This window comes from Giraffa tippelskirchi, chromosome 9 (assembly GCF_054371585.1).
Source record: "Giraffa tippelskirchi isolate mGirTip1 chromosome 9, T2T-mGirTip1v1.2.pri, whole genome shotgun sequence".
In the NCBI taxonomy this organism is placed as follows: Eukaryota; Metazoa; Chordata; class Mammalia; order Artiodactyla; family Giraffidae; genus Giraffa; species Giraffa tippelskirchi.
Genome location: NC_137283.1, coordinates 164433613 through 164452880, shown reverse-complemented (window position 1 = coordinate 164452880; position 19268 = coordinate 164433613). Strand labels below are relative to the sequence as shown.

General features: G+C 52.4%; 1 protein-coding gene across 21 annotated transcripts in view; it reads right to left on the bottom strand.

The window, feature by feature from the left end:
• Nucleotides 1-314: 314 nt before the first annotated feature.
• The window catches only part of LOC145521150 (uncharacterized), a 38266-nt gene continuing 19312 nt past the window's right edge, over nucleotides 315-19268 (bottom strand). For 12 of the 21 annotated variants that reach the window (XM_081529303.1, XM_081529308.1, XM_081529302.1 and 9 more), the window contains 5 exons: nucleotides 17780-17883; nucleotides 15584-15685; nucleotides 9666-9747; nucleotides 6035-6152; nucleotides 315-728 (listed from right to left, as the gene is read on the bottom strand). In XM_081529303.1, the coding sequence (XP_081385429.1) occupies nucleotides 521-728; nucleotides 6035-6152; nucleotides 9666-9747; nucleotides 15584-15685; nucleotides 17780-17883 (614 nt within the window). In that variant the 3' untranslated portion in view covers nucleotides 315-520. Of the gene's footprint in view, nucleotides 729-6034; nucleotides 6153-9665; nucleotides 9841-15583; nucleotides 15686-17779; nucleotides 17884-19268 lie in introns of all 21 variants that reach the window. The other 9 variants (XM_081529312.1, XM_081529300.1, XM_081529311.1 and 6 more) reach the window with 1 other exon arrangement.

Genomic DNA, 19268 nt, shown 5'->3' with positions numbered 1-19268 from the left:
GGTGTAATTCAGGCGGAGAGGACCAGGGGCCAGCTGCAGGCAGAGGTAGAGGTACCCAGGGCCCAGGGAAGGCCGCCCGTCACGTGTAGAGCTGGTTCTTGTGATGGGCAGAGAGGAAGCAGTCTGGCCGGGGGCCCTGGCATCATTATCGGGGAGCTTCCTGTTCTCTGGCTACTGTAGTGTTGATGCAGCCACCTTTTCTAACCAGGAGACCTGGGGACCAGGCTGTCTCTTTCTTTATAATTTCTGGATAACTTGGGTAGTCCTCAAGTTCTACATGATTTTTCATCATTTAGGGCCACAAATATTAGTTGTTTCTTTTTTTAGCAAATAATGTAGTTGGAAGGTTACACATAAGTTGGAAGGTCACAATGTTGGAAGTTCACAGGTAATGTTGGAAGGTCACGGGTAAGGTTGGAAGTTCACAGGTAATGTTGGAAGGTCACAGTAAAGTTGGAAGTTCATAGGTAAGGTTGGAAGGTCACAGGTAGGGTTGGAAGGTCAAGGTGATGTTGGAAGGTCACAGGTAAGGGAGAAGCTGCTTCCTGTCCAGGATGATGTTTCCAGCCTCATCCCTAACCCTGACCCTCCCAGAGGCGTCCTTGGTCTCTTGGTGACCATCATGGTACACAGTCTTGGTGGTGCCATCAGGGTACTCCCTCCTCTTGAACTGGGCCGTGTGGATCTCCCGCTGACCGTTGCTGAGCACGATGGTCTTGTCACCATTCCTGGTGGAGAGAACAACCTTGTCAGTGGCCAGTGCTTCCCGTGGGGAACCCATGGGGGCCAAGGGGTGTGACCTCCCAGGTCTGCACACCTCACCCCCAGATCTTGGTAGACGGGGGTACAGATCCTGCCAGGGCGGGAGCAGTGGAGGCACCTGCGGAGTCAGGGTATAGACAGGTGCTGAGTGGGGCTGAGAGCGGCCTGAGGAGAGCTCAGGAGAGAGGCCGGGGCCGCGGGCCTGTTCAGGCAGAGCTGCTCGCGGGGCGCCGGAAGGTAGCTCTGAAGGAGGAAGGAGAGGACGCAGGGCTCCACCCGGGGAGCAGGAGCCTGAGGTAGAATCACCCGGGGAGCGGGGACCTGAGGTAGAATCAACCGGGGAGCGGGGACCTGAGGTAGAATCACTTGGGGAGCGGGGACCTGAGGTAGAATCACCCAGGGAGCGGGGACCTGAGGTAGAATCACCCGGGGAGCAGGATTCTGAGGTAGAATCACCCGGGGAGCAGGAGCCTGAGGTAGAATCACCCGGGGAGCGGGGACCTGAGGTAGAATCACCCGGGGAGCAGGATTCTGAGGCAGAATCACCCGGGGAGCGGGGACCTGAGGTAGAATCACCCGGGGAGCAGGAGCCTGAGGTAGAATTACCTGGGGAGCAGGAGCCTGAGGCAGAATCACCCGGGGAGCGGGGACCTGAGGTAGAATCACCCGGGGAGCGGGGACCTGAGGTAGAATCACCCGGGGAGCAGGAGCCTGAGGTAGAATCACCCGGGGAGCAGGAGCCTGAGGTAGAATCACCCGGAGAGCAGGAGCCTGAGGTAGAATCACCCGGGGAGCAGGGACCTGAGGTAGAATCACCCGGGGAGCGGGGACCTGAGGTAGAATCACCCGGGGAGCAGGATTCTGAGGTAGAATCACCCGGGGAGCGGGGACCTGAGGTAGAATCACCCGGGGAGCAGGAGCCTGAGGTAGAATCACCCGGGGAGCGGGGACCTGAGGTAGAATCACCCGGGGAGCAGGGACCTGAGGTAGAATCACCCGGGGAGCAGGATTCTGAGGTAGAATCACCCGGGGAGCGGGGACCTGAGGTAGAATCACCCGGGGAGCAGGGACCTGAGGTAGAATCACCCGGGGAGCGGGGACCTGAGGTAGAATCAACCGGGGAGCGGGAGCCTGAGGTAGAATCACCCGGGGAGCAGGAGCCTGAGGTAGAATCACCCGGGGAGTGGGGACCTGAGGTAGAATCAACCGGGGAGCGGGGACCTGAGGTAGAATCAACCGGGGAGCGGGGACCTGAGGTAGAATCACCCGGGGAGCGGGGACCTGGGGTAGAATCACCCGGAGAGCAGGATTCTGAGGTAGAATCACCCGGGGAGCAGGAGCCTGAGGTAGAATCACCCGGGGAGCGGGGACCTGAGGTAGAATCAACCGGGGAGCGGGGACCTGAGGTAGAATCAACCGGGGAGCGGGGACCTGAGGTAGAATCACCCGGGGAGCGGGGACCTGAGGTAGAATCACTTGGGGAGCGGGGACCTGAGGTAGAATCACCCGGGGAGCGGGAGCCTGAGGTAGAATCACCCGGGGAGTGGGGACCTGAGGTAGAATCACCCGGAGAGCAGGAGCCTGAGGTAGAATCACCCGGGGAGCAGGAGCCTGAGGTAGAATCACCCGGGGAGTGGGGACCTGAGGTAGAATCACCCGGGGAGCAGGAGCCTGAGGTAGAATCACCTGGGGAGCAGGAGCCTGAGGTAGAATCACTTGGGGAGCAGGAGCCTGAGGTAGAATCACCCGGGGAGCAGGAGCCTGAGGTAGAATCACCCGGGGAGTGGGGACCTGAGGTAGAATCACCCGGGGAGCAGGAGCCTGAGGTAGAATCACTTGGGGAGCGGGGACCTGAGGTAGAATCACCCGGGGAGCAGGAGCCTGAGGTAGAATCACCCGGGGAGCGGGGACCTGAGGTAGAATCACCCGGGGAGCAGGATTCTGAGGTAGAATCACCCGGGGAGCGGGGACCTGAGGTAGAATCACCCGGGGAGCAGGAGCCTGAGGTAGAATCACCCGGAGAGCAGGAGCCTGAGGTAGAATCACTTGGGGAGCGGGGACCTGAGGTAGAATCACCCGGGGAGCAGGATTCTGAGGTAGAATCACCCGGGGAGCAGGAGCCTGAGGCAGAATCACCCGGGGAGCAGGATTCTGAGGTAGAATCACCCGGGGAGCAGGAGCCTGAGGCAGAATCACCCGGGGAGCGGGGACCTGAGGTAGAATCACCCGGGGAGCAGGAGCCTGAGGCAGAATCACCCGGGGAGCAGGATTCTGAGGTAGAATCACCCGGGGAGCAGGAGCCTGAGGCAGAATCACCCGGGGAGCGGGGACCTGAGGTAGAATCACCCGGGGAGCAGGAGCCTGAGGCAGAATCACCCGGGGAGCGGGGACCTGAGGTAGAATCACCCGGGGAGCAGGAGCCTGAGGTAGAATCACTTGGGGAGCGGGGACCTGAGGTAGAATCACCCGGGGAGCAGGATTCTGAGGTAGAATCACCCGGGGAGCAGGATTCTGAGGTAGAATCACCCGGGGAGCAGGAGCCTGAGGCAGAATCACCCGGGGAGCGGGGACCTGAGGTAGAATCACCCGGGGAGCAGGAGCCTGAGGTAGAATCACTTGGGGAGCGGGGACCTGAGGTAGAATCACCCGGGGAGCAGGATTCTGAGGTAGAATCACCCGGGGAGCAGGATTCTGAGGTAGAATCACCCGGGGAGCAGGAGCCTGAGGCAGAATCACCCGGGGAGCGGGGACCTGAGGTAGAATCACCCGGGGAGCAGGAGCCTGAGGTAGAATCACTTGGGGAGCGGGGACCTGAGGTAGAATCACCCGGGGAGCAGGATTCTGAGGTAGAATCACCCGGGGAGCAGGATTCTGAGGTAGAATCACCCGGGGAGCAGGAGCCTGAGGCAGAATCACCCGGGGAGCGGGGACCTGAGGTAGAATCACCCGGGGAGCAGGAGCCTGAGGTAGAATCACTTGGGGAGCGGGGACCTGAGGTAGAATCACCCGGGGAGCAGGATTCTGAGGTAGAATCACCCGGGGAGCAGGATTCTGAGGTAGAATCACCCGGGGAGCAGGAGCCTGAGGCAGAATCACCCGGGGAGCGGGGACCTGAGGTAGAATCACCCGGGGAGCAGGATTCTGAGGTAGAATCACTTGGGGAGCAGGAGCCTGAGGTAGAATCACCTGGGGAGCAGGAGCCTGAGGTAGAATCACCCGGGGAGTGGCAGGGACCTGAGGTAGAATCACCCGGGGAGCAGGAGCCTGAGGCAGAATCACCCGGGGAGCGGGGACCTGAGGTAGAATCACCCGGGGAGCAGGAGCCTGAGGTAGAATCACTTGGGGAGCGGGGACCTGAGGTAGAATCACCCGGGGAGCAGGATTCTGAGGTAGAATCACCCGGGGAGCAGGATTCTGAGGTAGAATCACCCGGGGAGCAGGAGCCTGAGGCAGAATCACCCGGGGAGCGGGGACCTGAGGTAGAATCACCCGGGGAGCAGGAGCCTGAGGTAGAATCACTTGGGGAGCGGGGACCTGAGGTAGAATCACCCGGGGAGCAGGATTCTGAGGTAGAATCACCCGGGGAGCAGGATTCTGAGGTAGAATCACCCGGGGAGCAGGAGCCTGAGGCAGAATCACCCGGGGAGCGGGGACCTGAGGTAGAATCACCCGGGGAGCAGGAGCCTGAGGTAGAATCACTTGGGGAGCGGGGACCTGAGGTAGAATCACCCGGGGAGCAGGATTCTGAGGTAGAATCACCCGGGGAGCAGGATTCTGAGGTAGAATCACCCGGGGAGCAGGAGCCTGAGGCAGAATCACCCGGGGAGCGGGGACCTGAGGTAGAATCACCCGGGGAGCAGGAGCCTGAGGTAGAATCACTTGGGGAGCGGGGACCTGAGGTAGAATCACCCGGGGAGCAGGATTCTGAGGTAGAATCACCCGGGGAGCAGGATTCTGAGGTAGAATCACCCGGGGAGCAGGAGCCTGAGGCAGAATCACCCGGGGAGCGGGGACCTGAGGTAGAATCACCCGGGGAGCAGGATTCTGAGGTAGAATCACTTGGGGAGCAGGAGCCTGAGGTAGAATCACCTGGGGAGCAGGAGCCTGAGGTAGAATCACCCGGGGAGTGGCAGGGACCTGAGGTAGAATCACCCGGGGAGCAGGAGCCTGAGGCAGAATCACCCGGGGAGCGGGGACCTGAGGTAGAATCACCCGGGGAGCAGGAGCCTGAGGTAGAATCACTTGGGGAGCGGGGACCTGAGGTAGAATCACCCGGGGAGCAGGATTCTGAGGTAGAATCACCCGGGGAGCAGGATTCTGAGGTAGAATCACCCGGGGAGCAGGAGCCTGAGGCAGAATCACCCGGGGAGCGGGGACCTGAGGTAGAATCACCCGGGGAGCAGGATTCTGAGGTAGAATCACTTGGGGAGCAGGAGCCTGAGGTAGAATCACCTGGGGAGCAGGAGCCTGAGGTAGAATCACCCGGGGAGTGGCAGGGACCTGAGGTAGAATCACCCGGGGATCGGCAGGGACCTGAGGTACAGTCACTCGGGGAGCGGCAGGAGCCTGGTGTAGAATTGCTCAAGCACAGTGACTCCGGCAGTGATGGCGACTCTTGTGGCTTCCGTGACGGGAGAGGGGACCCACGGAGGCAGCAGCCCACCGAACCCGGGGCCCCTGGGCTGTGGGTAGGGGGAGCTCGAGGGTCTGAGAGTCGGCATAGGGCAGGGGGTGCGTCCCTGCTTGTCCCCTGTCAGGACGGCACGTCCCCATGCATCTTAGGCAGTTGTTCATGTGTGTGCTGCTGCAGGCTCGGGCTGCTATACAACACGGTCTCAGTGGGCACACACCAAACGCTGGAGATTTTTTTTATGGCTGCAATTCAGTCATGACCAATGTCAGTGAAGGAAACACTTAAAAATGAGTGTCTATGGAGTGGGAGGAGGGAGGGAGCTTCAAGAGGGAGGGGACATACGCATACCTGTGGCTGACTCACCCTGACGCACGGCGGAAACCTACACACTGTTGTAAAGCAACTATCCTCCGATTAAAAAGTAATAGTTTTTAAAAACAAGTGTTTAGATCCATGTTCGCTATGAAATCAATCAGATCAAGGTCATAAGACAAAACTTCTAGGGTCAATGACGTTTTCTATTATACTTATACAAATACCGAAACTTTTACAAAAATTAAATTAATCCAGAGAATTGACAACTGCACAAACCACAAATTCCAGAGACTTCAGACTGACACTGCCTGTCCTGGTACCAACCTTTCCATGCTCACAACGGTCCCATCTGGGAATACAGTCTCCTCACGGCCATCACTCAGACGCTGCACCGTCCCATCTGGAAACACGATTTCCTTTGAGCCGTCAGGGCAGACTTTTTCTGCAGAATACAGGTTAAGTCAACAGATCTTCATAACTAGAATATTTGTCGCATTATTTAGCTGTACAAACATGTTTTACAGTGATCCGCTCCAAGAGGACTAGTATTCAAGACGTTCTTCTTTCCTACTCCTTCATATTTTATTTATATTTGAATATCTTGCTCCAGGCAGGCCCATCTCCCTGATCTCATTAAAATACATAATTTATATTCTCCCAACTTCACTAAAATTATCTCCCTAATTAAAATTTTTCTTTCCTTCCATATGCTCTCTGGCTCCCTAAATCTTGTGTTTCAAGACCCAAGGTCATCACTCACCCCACAGCAGGTGGGCCTTTAAAGGCCTTGGACCCTCAGTAGGGCAGAGTCCACTGTCACTGTTTCCTGTTGACTAGAGGGGTAAGGCCGATGGTGAATGTTCGAGGGGAGAGAGAAGAAGATGCGGAAAAGCACTGGACCGGAATTCCAGAAGAAGAAGGAGAGAACGCAGAGGAATGCAGATATGATCAAAAAAAGTGACTGAATTTCCCAGACTGGATGCAAAAATGTGGCTCCACGGATCTAAGAGGTCCAGCTTATTCCAAGCAAAATAAATGAAAAGAAATCTGAGGGGCATGTTATGGCTTGAACTGTCCCCCCACCCCAGAGTTCCCGTATTGATGTCCTGGCCCCAGCACCTCAGAACATGGCCTTATTAGGACATGCAATTAGTCAAGATGATGTCATGCTGGAGCAGGGTGAGCCCTGACCCAACAGGGCTGGTCACAGGAACGGAAGTCTTTATGGTTAGAGGGGCACTGATCTTAATATATGCAGCTTATCCCCGAGGGGAATGGAAAATATAAACAATGGATATGTATATTTACGTGTATACATACACACACACACACAGAATGATACAGCAGATGTAGCAACAGGTCAAAAATTGGTGAATCTGGGTAAACAGCACATAGGAAACTTACGTTAAAATAAAAATGTATTTTTTAATTTAGGGCAAACAAAAAATAAAGGGGCTGAGTAACAGTTAACGAGTTTGCTCTGATGAATAAATCCAGAATGCAGTGCCCAGCAGAGTTCACATTCCTCTCAAGCTCACACAGAATGAGGACATTTAAAAGAGTGAGAATTAAAAGAAATAGGAGTAGTACGGAACAAGAATCAAACATAGGAGTCATACTATAGTATGATATAGTCATACTATATCACATATACCTGATAAAAATATTCTGTCCCACCAGGACCCTCTGTCTTACTACCTCGACAGAACACGAGATTCTCTGCCCCTAGTCAACACCCATAGCCAGCTGTCCTTGACACACCCTTCTGGGGGTGATTAGTCACATTTCCCAGGAAGAAAAAGAGCGACCACCTAAATGTGAGAGAACTAGGCAAGGGAGGCACTGGGGTTGTTGGCGTGACAGTCGACGAGCCTATGTTGAGGGTGGCTGTGGTTCTGTGGGTTACAAACTCAGAGAGATGGACTCCCTGTCTTAGTGAGGGAAGGATGCCTTGGTTTGGTATCATTTCAGCATTTTTGTTTTGAAAAGCCGAGGGCAATACTAACCCACCTCCAATTATGTGTAAGGAACAACAGGATTTAAAACACTTGACAAATAGGAAATAACTTTTTGGTTGGAAAGTATAAAGACAAAGCAATGAACCTCTTGAATTAAACAGGTAAACTGTCACTGGCTCATTTATCAGGGACCCTGGTCCTTCAATGCAGACATTGGTGGCTGTTCACAAACTGGACCTGCGGTCCCGGTGACCACAGAGAGCATGTTATAATTCCACCCTCTCTCAGGACAGCTGTAAAACCATGTACAGTGGTCAGGAAGGATATTAAGTGATGGCACATGGGAAGTGTCCAGCCCAGAGGGGGATCTGTTTTCAAACTGGTCCCAGATCAGGAAGTGACACTTTGTGCAAAGAAGCCAAAATAGTGACCACAAGTCTGACCCTCCTTCTATGATGGTTCTGGAGACAGTCAGCCCCATAATGGGGTGGAGGCTAACTGGCTGCAGTAAAGCCATCCCAGGAAATCCCAGGAAAAGATTTCCATCTTTTGGAAATCTACAAAGCTGAGCACAGGATCAGGACTTTGTTTCAACAGCAAGAGCAGCAACTCAAGAAGGTGGAAATGCCCATTTCACACAGAGCCTCAGTAGCTGCAGGCGGCAAGAAAGACCTTGGGGATGCAATCTGTACACTTTCTTAAAAATCCAGAAGCAAAATTCTCAAAGTTCTGGCTGTAATGCTGATGGTGGCTGTTCAATCACTCAGTCATGTGACCCACTCTCTGTGACCCCATGGACTGCAGCACGCCAGGCTTCCGTCCTTCACCGTCTCCCGGAGCTTGCTGATGGTAGAGATGATGCTAAATGGGAGGTTTGTCCACTAGCTCGTACCATTTAGAGAGACAGGTGCTCTGAAGGTATTCAAATCATTAATATGGAAAATATAGGGATTCAAAATAATAAACGATAAAGTTAGAACATCATAGGTGAAGCAAATTCACACGGCCAGATTTCTCAGGTTTTAACCCGATCTTTGCATTCCAGAGTTCATGTAAACTTGGGAAAAGAATTTGACTTTTTACGAAGATGAAGGTGCAAAGCTAAGCGTCAGGCCCTGTGGCTGGTGACTTTGCTCCTGATGCTTGACAGGCCCAGGTGGAAAAGGTGAGGGCAAGCCCACTGACTGAGGTCCGGAGGCGTCTCTCCAGGGCCCAGGCTGGAGAGGTGGGCTCACGGTCATCTAATCAGAATAAGGAAAGGGGCACACTTGGGCTTTCATCGTTATTGTTGTTGTTCAGTCGCTCAGTCATGTCCAACTCTCTGTGACCCCGTGGACTGCAGCACGCTCGGCTTCCCTGTCCATCATCATCTCCCTCCCAGAGCTTCCTCAAACTCATGTCCACTGAGTCTGTGATGCCACTTCCCCACCATAGTTTGACCTCAGGCCAAACTACAGGGAAGGAACACAGCCCCACCCACCAGCAGAAAATTGAATTAAAGGTTTACTGAGCATGGCCTTACTCACCAGAGCAAGGCCCGGTTCACCCCACAGCCAGTCCCTCCCATCAGGCAGCTCCCACAAGCTCTGCTGCCCCTCCATCAGAGGGGAGACAGAATGAAAACCACAATCACAGAAAACTAACCAAACCGATCACACGGACCACAGCCTCGTCTAAATCAATGAAACTATGAGCCATGCCGTGTAGGGCCACCCAAGATGGACAGGTCGTGGAGGAGAGTTCTGACAAAGCGTGGCTCACTGGAGAAGGGAATGGCAAACCACTTCAGCATTCTTGCCTTGAGAACCCCGGAAACAGTATGGAAAGGGCTTTTATTTAAGTGAGTTAATTGCCGAGTCATCTGGCCGACGTCTGCACGGAGAATTTGCTCTAAAAGCGCCCACAGCTGGAGAATTAACCTTTCCCCAGACAGTGCCCTGCGCATCTCCCGCCCGCGGCCAGCACCTCGCCCCACAGGCGCACGTGGCGTCACTCACCTGTCTGCTTGTTGGGAACGTGCCCGACTTCCAGAGGGCAGCGATGCGCCGTGTGTGCTGTCCGAGCCCCGGCACAGTGCGTCTGCAAGCACCAGAAACGCCCGTATTGGGGTGCTGTCCGGGGGTCACTCTGAGCCTGGGTGAGTCCAGTGGAGCACTTCCTGCAGGCGGAGGCCTGCGGTGTGCAAGGGAAGGGAAGCAGGGCTTTGGAAGAGGAGCTGGACATCAGAGCCCCCAAAATGAAGGCAACTGGGACGCCTGGTTAGTCCAGGTGATCAGCGGACCGAGAGGTAGCCCTCAGCCCTTTACGTGGACGAGCTCCGGAACCTGGACCTGCCCAAGCTAGGCAGCTTTGGGGAGCTCTGTAGCCAGTCTAGATCCCCCCTATTTCGTGATGAGCTCAGTGAGCGTGGGTGTGATCCCTGCCACTGAGAACCTCACCGCCCAGCTCCAGATAACACATGAGCTCCCCTATGGTCATCCGTCTGGACGTCTCTGCCTTTTTAACAGGTGCCCTGATCGTGAAGTTCTGAGTTATGATGACTCCTCTGGTTTCCGATCAAGTGGAGAAGGACCAGGTGGGAAAGTGCAGGAGAGGAGAGGGAGATGCTTGTTGTTGGGGGGTCCCTGGGCTAAGCTGGGTGAGCCTGAACCACACAGCGGGGTGGGGGGAGCGGTTAAAGAAAGGAAGGCTACAGATACCAAAATCTGTTTAATGGATGGGTTTGTTTTCAAAGTGAGAACTTGGGAGGAAGAAATGTCAGTCTACTCTGAGCTCTGAGGTTCTGGCCCAGTCAGTTGGTGCTGGTCATCCTGAGCATCTCTGCTCATCAGGAAAAGAGGCTGAGGGAATGAACACGTGGAGAGAACTGTTGAAGTCAAGTTGAATTATTTGGAAAACTATGCTCCCAAGGTTCAAGGGACTGAGGTGCTTTCTTGTTTTGAAGTGAGTCTTCCCACGTGGATCATCTGTCCCAAAGTTATCGGAAGCAGAGAGAAGGCTTATTTGTCCAGCATCCCAGTAATTATGAAGTCCAGTCAAGTTTCAGAGGCCAGGTCTCCCTGGAGACCAGAGAGAGGCAGGAGGAGAGCAGTGTCCACCCAGCAGGGGCCCTGGGGCCATCCTCCCCCGCCCCCCATGACTTCCCTGGGACCGCACAGGAAGCCGATCAGGAAGGGAGCATTTCCCTCCCAGGACGCCCGGGTCCTGTCCTCCCCAGCAGCTCGTCTTCACCATCTACACCTACCATCTACACTGAGCATCTACACCCGTTCTTGGTCTCTGCGTCTCTAACCCCTCCTGAGTCTGGCTAAGAAACAACTATCTGTTACCCCAACGTCAGGGAAACTCAGGGTTCAAAGTGTGAAGGGTTGGGTAGGTTACGAGATCGATGCCACATAGCTGTGACATAATGAGAGGCCACCTTCCAAACAGGTTCTTCCAGACTCTCCTGTTTGCACTGGTTTGCAAAAAAAAAAAAGGGACGTGTAGGTTAGCTCAGGCCAATGAGAGCTCATATGGCAGTGAAATAGTTCAGCACTCCGACATTCGCCCTCAGAAAGGGTCAGAGGCTTTAGCTGGAGTGAAATCACAGAGCCATCGGCTGACCCCTCTAATTAAAACCAATAAAACAGAGGGAAACAGCAGAGATGAGCTCTGCAGTCCTTCAGGACTCCCAGGGCGCTGAGCACTACCTCTTAATCCCTAAGCCTGGTTAAAAAAAAAGTCAAGTTGATTATTTAAAGAAGGCTTAAGAAATGTGTAGAACACAGTTTGGTGATGTTTTAATGCTAAAAGACAGTTATTAGTCTACTACAACCCTGCTCTCATCTCCAGGCCTTACTAAAAGGATGATTTGTAAATTACTGAAGTTTCCTTAGTTAGAACCAAGTTAAATCCCAAATTATCTGGACAGTTGCCTTTCTGGAGAAGCTCCTGTAAATCCTCCAGATTCTGCTGAATCTCTTCCCCCAAATATGATAACTTAACACAACCCAGACACCAGTTTGTCCCATGAACCTCAGTCAACGTTGACCCCTGCTCCCTCCAAACACATCACACACCACTACCGGATACAACCAGAGTCCACAGCTGTCAGTGACTGAGTGCTCGGTATGCACCAAGCAATACTGGCCTGGTGTTAATTTAATCTGTATAATAGCCTGTAGCGGAGTTTCCCAGACTGGGCACAGCTGACAATTTGGGCCAGATTGTCCTTTGTTGTGTGTGCTGGAATGGAAGGAGGCATCCTATACGTGCTGTAGGACACTGACCGTGCCCATGGCCTCCACCTTCTGGACGCCAATAGCCCCACCACCGCTCCAGTCATGACAGCCAAGAGGGTCCCCCAGCATTGCCAATGTTCCCAGGGGCCAGTTGAGGACGGCTGATCTGTTAAACAGGTGTGCCCTGATTTTCAGATGCAGAAACTGAGGGCTCAGGACATCAGTTCATTTCCCATGTTCACACTCGTGGTCACTGAGAGTGATCCGGTCCCAGACCCCTGTGGCTCCAAGGCCCGGGCTTCCTGCTTCACCCAGCACCCAGCACTGAGCACCCAGAACCCAAAGACTAGTGCTGAGCACCTAGCACCAAGCACCCAGCGCCCCGTACCCAGCACCTAGAAGCCAGGAGCCAGAGATCAGCACCAAGCACCTAGCACTCAACACCCAGTGCCTAGCACCTAGAGACCAGCACCCAGTGCCAAGCACCTAGCACCCAGCAGGCAGCACCCAGCTATGGGGAGACTGGCTCCTTCTCCTACCAGACTGTGCAAAAGCCATTCAACTGAAGAAAAGAGAAATCATCCCCTTCCATTTGACCTCCAACTCATACTAGGACTGAGTTCCTGACTCTCTGCCTAAGTCTGTTGCAGTACTAATGCTAAGTCTGTGATTAAGACACTTTTGTTAAGTGTTTACTACTGAGTAGGAGAAAAAATTATGCCCTATGTCACTTGCTCTTCATCACCATCCATCAAGTGAAGCTCATGTTACAGAGGCTTAGAGGGCTGACCAGTCCCTGAATGACTGAGTGAGAACTCACGGCCAGGAAGGGGCCGGCGGCTACTCCCTCTCTGGTGTGGAATCCTGAGTTTCCCATTGACTTGAGAATCTCACTGGCCCCAAAGCACCCATCAGGCAGAAGAGCCCCCTCGATGAAAGCCTGGCACCCGCCCACTTTCTAGCTTCATCCTTGAGCCCCCGAGGAAGAGGGTGACGATGAACAGAGACTTTCCTAATAACCCGGTAGGGTTTGATTTTTTTTAAGACCAACGTGTAGTTGTACACACCAGTCTTGTGTCTGGTGGGCTCTGCTTCATGTCCCAGTTAGAATATCATGGGGTGGTGGTCTTCTTGTCAGCACACACACCCTTCTTGGTGCCTTTTGAGAAAGTGTCCATTTTACAGCTGTCACTGAGTTCCTGTCCTCCCTTGGAAACACAAGGGTTCTGAGGTGGAAAATTACTTAAAGTCTCACTACTGTGGTTTCATGAGCTTTCCTTCTGTTCAGAATTGTTATAAGCCTACTGCCTACATGGCATCATAGACATCAACTGTAACATTTCTGTAAATAAGTCTCACTAAATTGATCAGCGCCAAATCTCCACCCTGAATTGCTTATGAATAAAAAATGATATGATTTGCATTACAAATATCTGTTTTTCTCAAGGCCATGTTACATAATGTGCCTAGATTATCAAATTATTAAGTATCAGTCTGGATAAAATCCCCAGGAGGAGGGCATGGTAATCCACTCCAGTATTCTTGCCTGGAGAACTCCATGGACAGAAGAGCGTGGTGGGCTACAGTCCGTAGGGTTGCAAAGAGTCAGACACGACTGAGCAACTGAGTACACGCACGCACACACACACACACTAGCTAGCTCACAGTCTTGGAGTATGGTAAACTTGGAAATCCTGGGCCATGTGAATAGAGTAATTACTATTTAACAATTTTCCTTTATACATTTTTCTTTCATTTCTACCCCATCCTGTCGATGTATACGTTACTCTGTCTGGAATGGTTATTGATTCAATTAACCATTAGCAAATATTATATAGCTTCCTATCCACCATGCTGAACTAGAAATTTAGAAAAGAATATCTATGTCTTCCACTTGAAAATATTGTTTGTGGTAAAAATGAACAGAAAGGAGAAAACTGACAAATAATATCAGGATTTTTGGAGTTAATATTTGTGCATATTTTCCAATTAGTAAAATGTGTTATGGCTAATTATATGGCCTTATTATTCCTACCATAGTTTAAAAATATAACAGCAATTCAACTGAGAAAATACAGAGGAAATTAAAGCTAACATTGGCTTCTGAAAATACCTGGAGCAAAATCCATCAAATGAACTACGGTGGACACTCTGCTGGCCGACACAGTAGCCTTCTGCTTTGAGGTGTGAACAAAGACCGATCCATCACCCTGGCCCCAAACCAGCCAGGTAATGAAGGGAGGTTATTTTGTTTGATCCTGCTTGTGCTCAGGCCTGGTCCCTTAGTCATATCCAGCTCTTTGCAACCCCACGGGCTATAGCCCTCCAGGCTCCTCTGTCCACAGAATTCTCCAGGCAATAATACTGGAGTACATAGCTATTCCCTTCTCCAGGGGATCTTTCCAACCCAGGCACTGAACCTGTGCCTGCTGTATTGCAGGCAGATTTTTACATGCTGAGCCATCAGGGAGGCCCCACTCAGTCTTAGGAAATATAAGCTCCAACGGGGTTTGAAGGACTGATGACTTCTCAGAGACTAAAAAAAAAAGCTCAAGTCATGTTTTCAATGCTCCACATAAGAAAATTCTAAAATCAGTTGTCATTTTTCAAGTTTATATTATTAAAAGAAAGAAATAAATAAGCAAAGAATTTCACCATATCTAAAGTAATACACACAAAAGGCAAATACAAGATGACACCTGAGGTGGGGGTAGGAGGTGATGGAAGGGAACAGCAAGCGTGGGGTGGGGGCATCTGGGGGGCACACAGGTGCACTATGCTTAGAAGAAAACGTGAGCCACCTATTTCTTATGCCCACGGCCTCTGAGGTGTCCTAAGATTGAGGAATTGATTCATCCATGCGTTTATTCCTAAACATTTAAGGACTGTCACTTATTTCTCATAGATTTACTTGGTGAGATGGGAAGATAAAGCATTTACATGATACAGGTTTCTTTTTCCCCCGAAAAGCCTGGTAACAACTACATTAAAGGAAAAAAAAACATTTAAATGAATTCAAGCCGCAAGTAGCTTTCCCTGTTGTTCATTCATGCAAAGGTTTTATCTGTTTATAAGAGTGTGTGTGTGTGTGTCTGTGTGTGCATATCTGTGTGTTAGTTGCTCAGTCGTGTCTGACTCTTTGCGACCCCATGGACTGTAGCCGGCCAGTCTCCTCTGTCCGTGGGATTTCCCAGGCAAGAATACTGGAGTGGGTAGCCATTCCCTTCTCCAGGGGATCTTCCTGACCCTAAAGAGTGTAGGTCCATCTTCACCTAGGCCAAAGGTAATTCAACAGACAAGAATGAGGAAGACTCCGAGCTTGCCACAGGCCAACAAAACCGGCTCAAGACACTGTCAGTTGAACACGGGTCTGGGTGGTCGTTTGGGCATCAGAGAATATTCGTGAGAGCCCAAGGGCAGTCTGGGACCACAGCTGCAGCCATACTGCTCCACCCGCTTCCTGAGAGCCCTCCCCTCGGCCCCCACCTCCGCCCTCTACATGGACGTGACCTTCAGGAACGGAGACTCTCCTCAAGGGTTGGAATGTGGAGCAAGGAGACACTCCAGGCAACACAAGACAAATTATGTTTAAATCTGCTTTCTTCTGCCAAATGTGTGGCTTTGTTTACTGGAAACAGGCTGTCAGCACGGGAGCTTGGCCTGGGAAGATGGCCAGCCATACTGCCGCCTACCTTGTCCTCAGGGCGCTGGACTTCCCCCTCCTCCTCCTGTTTTATCACGGTGTCTTCAGGCTGGGACGCATTTGGAGGCGAGTCTGGTTCTACAGGAAGATCCTGTGGAAAGCGCATCAAACTGTCTGAGGTCTCCATGGAAACCTGCCACCACCCCTCACTGGGCCACCCCGTGGCCGATCCAGGGCTGAGTGCTGGGCTTTTATGAAGGCGCATGTCCCCAGCATCCCTGTTTGTGTGATCTGGGCCGGCATGACCAAGCGACAGAGTGGCAGGTAATGAAACACCTCCTGATGGAGAAACCGCCCCCCACCCAGAGCTGCTGGGGTTCTCTCTGAGGTGTTGAGGTGAACCCGTGAGGAAGGGTCCAAAACCAAGCAAAAGCCAGAGAAAAATGTCACCTCTTAGCACCTCACTTACGACGTCAGAAAGGGCAGAACAGAATGTGGGCTGTTCTTGGGAGAAGGAAAGGGCAGTTATCTCTCACAGCTTCCTACTTCTACACCATGTTGCTGTTGCTGGGCTCCCAGCTGGCTCAGATGGTAAAGAAACTGCCTGCAATGCAGGAGGTGTGGGTTCGATCCCTGGGTCAGGAAGATCCCCTGGGGGAGGAAATGGCAACCCACTCCAGTATTCCTGCCTGGAAAGTCCCATGGACAGAGGAGCCTGGTGGGCTACAGTCCAGAGGGTCACAAAGAGTCGGACATGACTTAGTGACTAAACAACAACAACAACAACTTTTACACCATAAATACGTTCAAGCCCAAATTTCCTTCCATGAAGAAAATTATAAATTCTTAAAGAGACAGGAATACCAGACCACCTGACCTGCCTCCTGACAAATCTTTACGCAAGTCAAGAAGCAACTATTAGAACTTGACGTGGAACAACAGACTGGTTCCAAATAGAAAAGGAGTACATCAAGGCTGTATATTGTCACCCTGCTTATTTAACTTATATGCAGAGTACATCATGAGAAACGCTGGGCTGGATGAAGCACAAGCTGGAATCAAGATTGCCGGGAGAAATATCAATAACCTCAGATAGGCGGATGACACCACCCTTATGGCAGAAAGTGAAGAAGAACTAAAGAGCCTCTTGATGAAAGTGAAAGAGGAGAGTGAGAAAGTTGGCTTAAAGCTCAACCTTCAAAAACTAAGATCATGGCATCCGGTGCCATCACTTCATAGCAAATAGATGGGGAAACAATGGAAATAGTGGCTGACTTTATCCTGGGGGGCTGCAAAATCACTGCAGATGGTGACTGCAGCCATGAAATTAAAAAGCGCTTGCTCCTTGGAAGAAAAGTTATGACCAACCTAGATAGCATATTAAAAAGTAGAGACATTACTTTACCAACAAAAGTTCGTCTAGTCAAAGCTATGGTTTTTCCAGTGGTCATGTATGGATGTGAGAGTTGGACTAGAAAGAAAGCTGAGTGCCGAAGAATCAATGCTTTCGAACTGTGGTGTTGGAGAAGACTCTTGAGAGTCCCTTGGACTGCAAGGAGATCCAACCAGTCCATCCTAAAGGAAATCAGTCCTGAATATTCATTGGAAGGACTGATGCTGAAGCTGAAACTCCCAATACTTTGGCCACCTGATGCAAAGAGCTGACTCATTGGAAAAGATCCTGATGCTGGGAAAGATTGAGGGCAGGAGGAGAAGGGGATGACAGAGGATGAGAGCTGGATAGCATCACTGACTCAATGGACATGAATTTGAGTAAACTCCGGGAGCTGGTGATGGACAGGGAGGCCTGGTGTGCTGTAGTCCATGGGGCCTCAAAGAGTCAGACACGACTGAGCAACTGAACTGAACTGAATACTACTACTGATTCTTGTTTTAAATACAGCATATAATAAACAGATTGCAGTTGGAGGTAGCCGTTGAGGTAACTATGCTATATTTGCCTTTGATTTACTATTAATAGTTTTGGTTAAAAATTATAAGTAAAACTATTATAAAACTTTAATCTGAGAACTCAAGTGATGGAAAATTATCACTCTTATTTTGACAACGTGCTAAACGCATCCAAGTGAAAGCTAGAAAAAGTGTTTCTACATATAGGCAAGGCTGCAGCCCCTCAGCAGGTAGCGGGGGGGCATTTGGAACATCATGGTTTTCTGTTCTCCCCATGAAGGCAGAGCGGGCGTCCCTCTCAGTGCTGGGGGCTGTACTCCATCACCCCACCCACCTGCGGCTCCTCGGAGATGCTTGGGGAGGAACACGTGGGCTCATCCATCGGGACCCAGGCGGGGAGCCTGCCTGCATCGCTCCCAGAGGGCGAGGAGCGTGTGTCTGCAGAGCAAGGATGTGAGGGTGAGAGAACAGTGCACACACATCTCGAAACTACATTATCCTCATCTAGTTTCCAAGTCCCTCGTAAACTGTGAACACATTCTCTTTCCTTCATGAGATCAATATGTAAACAGAGGGTCAGTTACACAGACGCAGGGTCAATTGGTCATGCAGGAAACACGAACTATTTAAAGAATATGCTTGCTAAGTCACTTCAGTTATGTCCGAGTCTGCAACCCCATGGACTGCTGCCCACCAGACTCCTCAATCCACGGGATCCTCCAGGCAAGAATACTGGAGTGGGTTACCATTTCCTCCTCCAGGGGATCTTCTCGACCCAGGGATCGAAACCGTGTCTCTTACCTCTCCTGCATTGGCAGGCAGGTTCTTTATCACTAGCGCCACCTGAGAAGCCCATTTAAAGAATATATTCACCCTTTTTCACATATTAAGATGGTTCGGGTGATGGAAACCAAAGGCCTGTTGTCTGCCTTGGAGCCGCGAGTGAGCCAGCAGGCAGATGAATGTGAGGAGAGAAAAACCTGACCCCATGGTGGCAGGTCTGCTGGGCAGAGGGGGCCGGGGGGCTGAGTGCCACCTCAGTCCCAGGGGTCGGGGACGTGTCTCCAAGGAGGCACCACTCATCAGGGGAGACAGGACCGGATGTTGAGGCTGGGGTGGGGCGGGGGCTGTCCCACTCGGCACGTCAGCAACAGGAAGTACCAGCAGGTAAACTGAGTTTGGGGGGGTCAGGGTCGGGCCTGGCCAGCAGGGTCCTCTGAGGGGCGAGGGGCCACTGGCATTGACCCTCGAGGGGATGAAGAGCCAGCCTGGGCTGTGGGGAGACTGCTGGGCAGACCCAGAGGACCGGCAGAGGGGCGGGGGGCCGCCGGGCAGGCAGACAGGGCCGCGTCCACCTGGCCGAGGGAGGGCTCTGGGACGCTCTGGTGGGGCAGAGGGTCCTGCCAGGAGGACTGGCGCAGGGGGACAGGCTGGTAAGGGCGAGGGTCAGGTCTCCGGAAGCCAGGCAATCGTATCTCATCCCGCTGAGTTCACGGTGCCCGAGGCCCTAGCAGCTCAGGCTTGGCACACAGGCCCCACCTGCAGGGTCCGGGCCGGTGCAGAGGTGGGGTTTAGGGTGGCAGGTCTGCATATGGGTGTGAAGGTGACTCAGAAAGGGCTCCCCGACACGTCCAGAGCTCGGGGCTCTCTGGTCCTGCTGCTGGGACCCTGAGCCAGGGTCCCCCTGCTCAGCTGTGCTGAGAGCCCCAAGCTCAGAAACGGGGCGGGGACGGTCCTATCCCAGTGGCGGGACCGCCCGCCCCCAGGACCACCTCTGGGTGTGGGGGGAGAGGGGGGTGTGCAGGGCAGACAGGCGGAAGGGG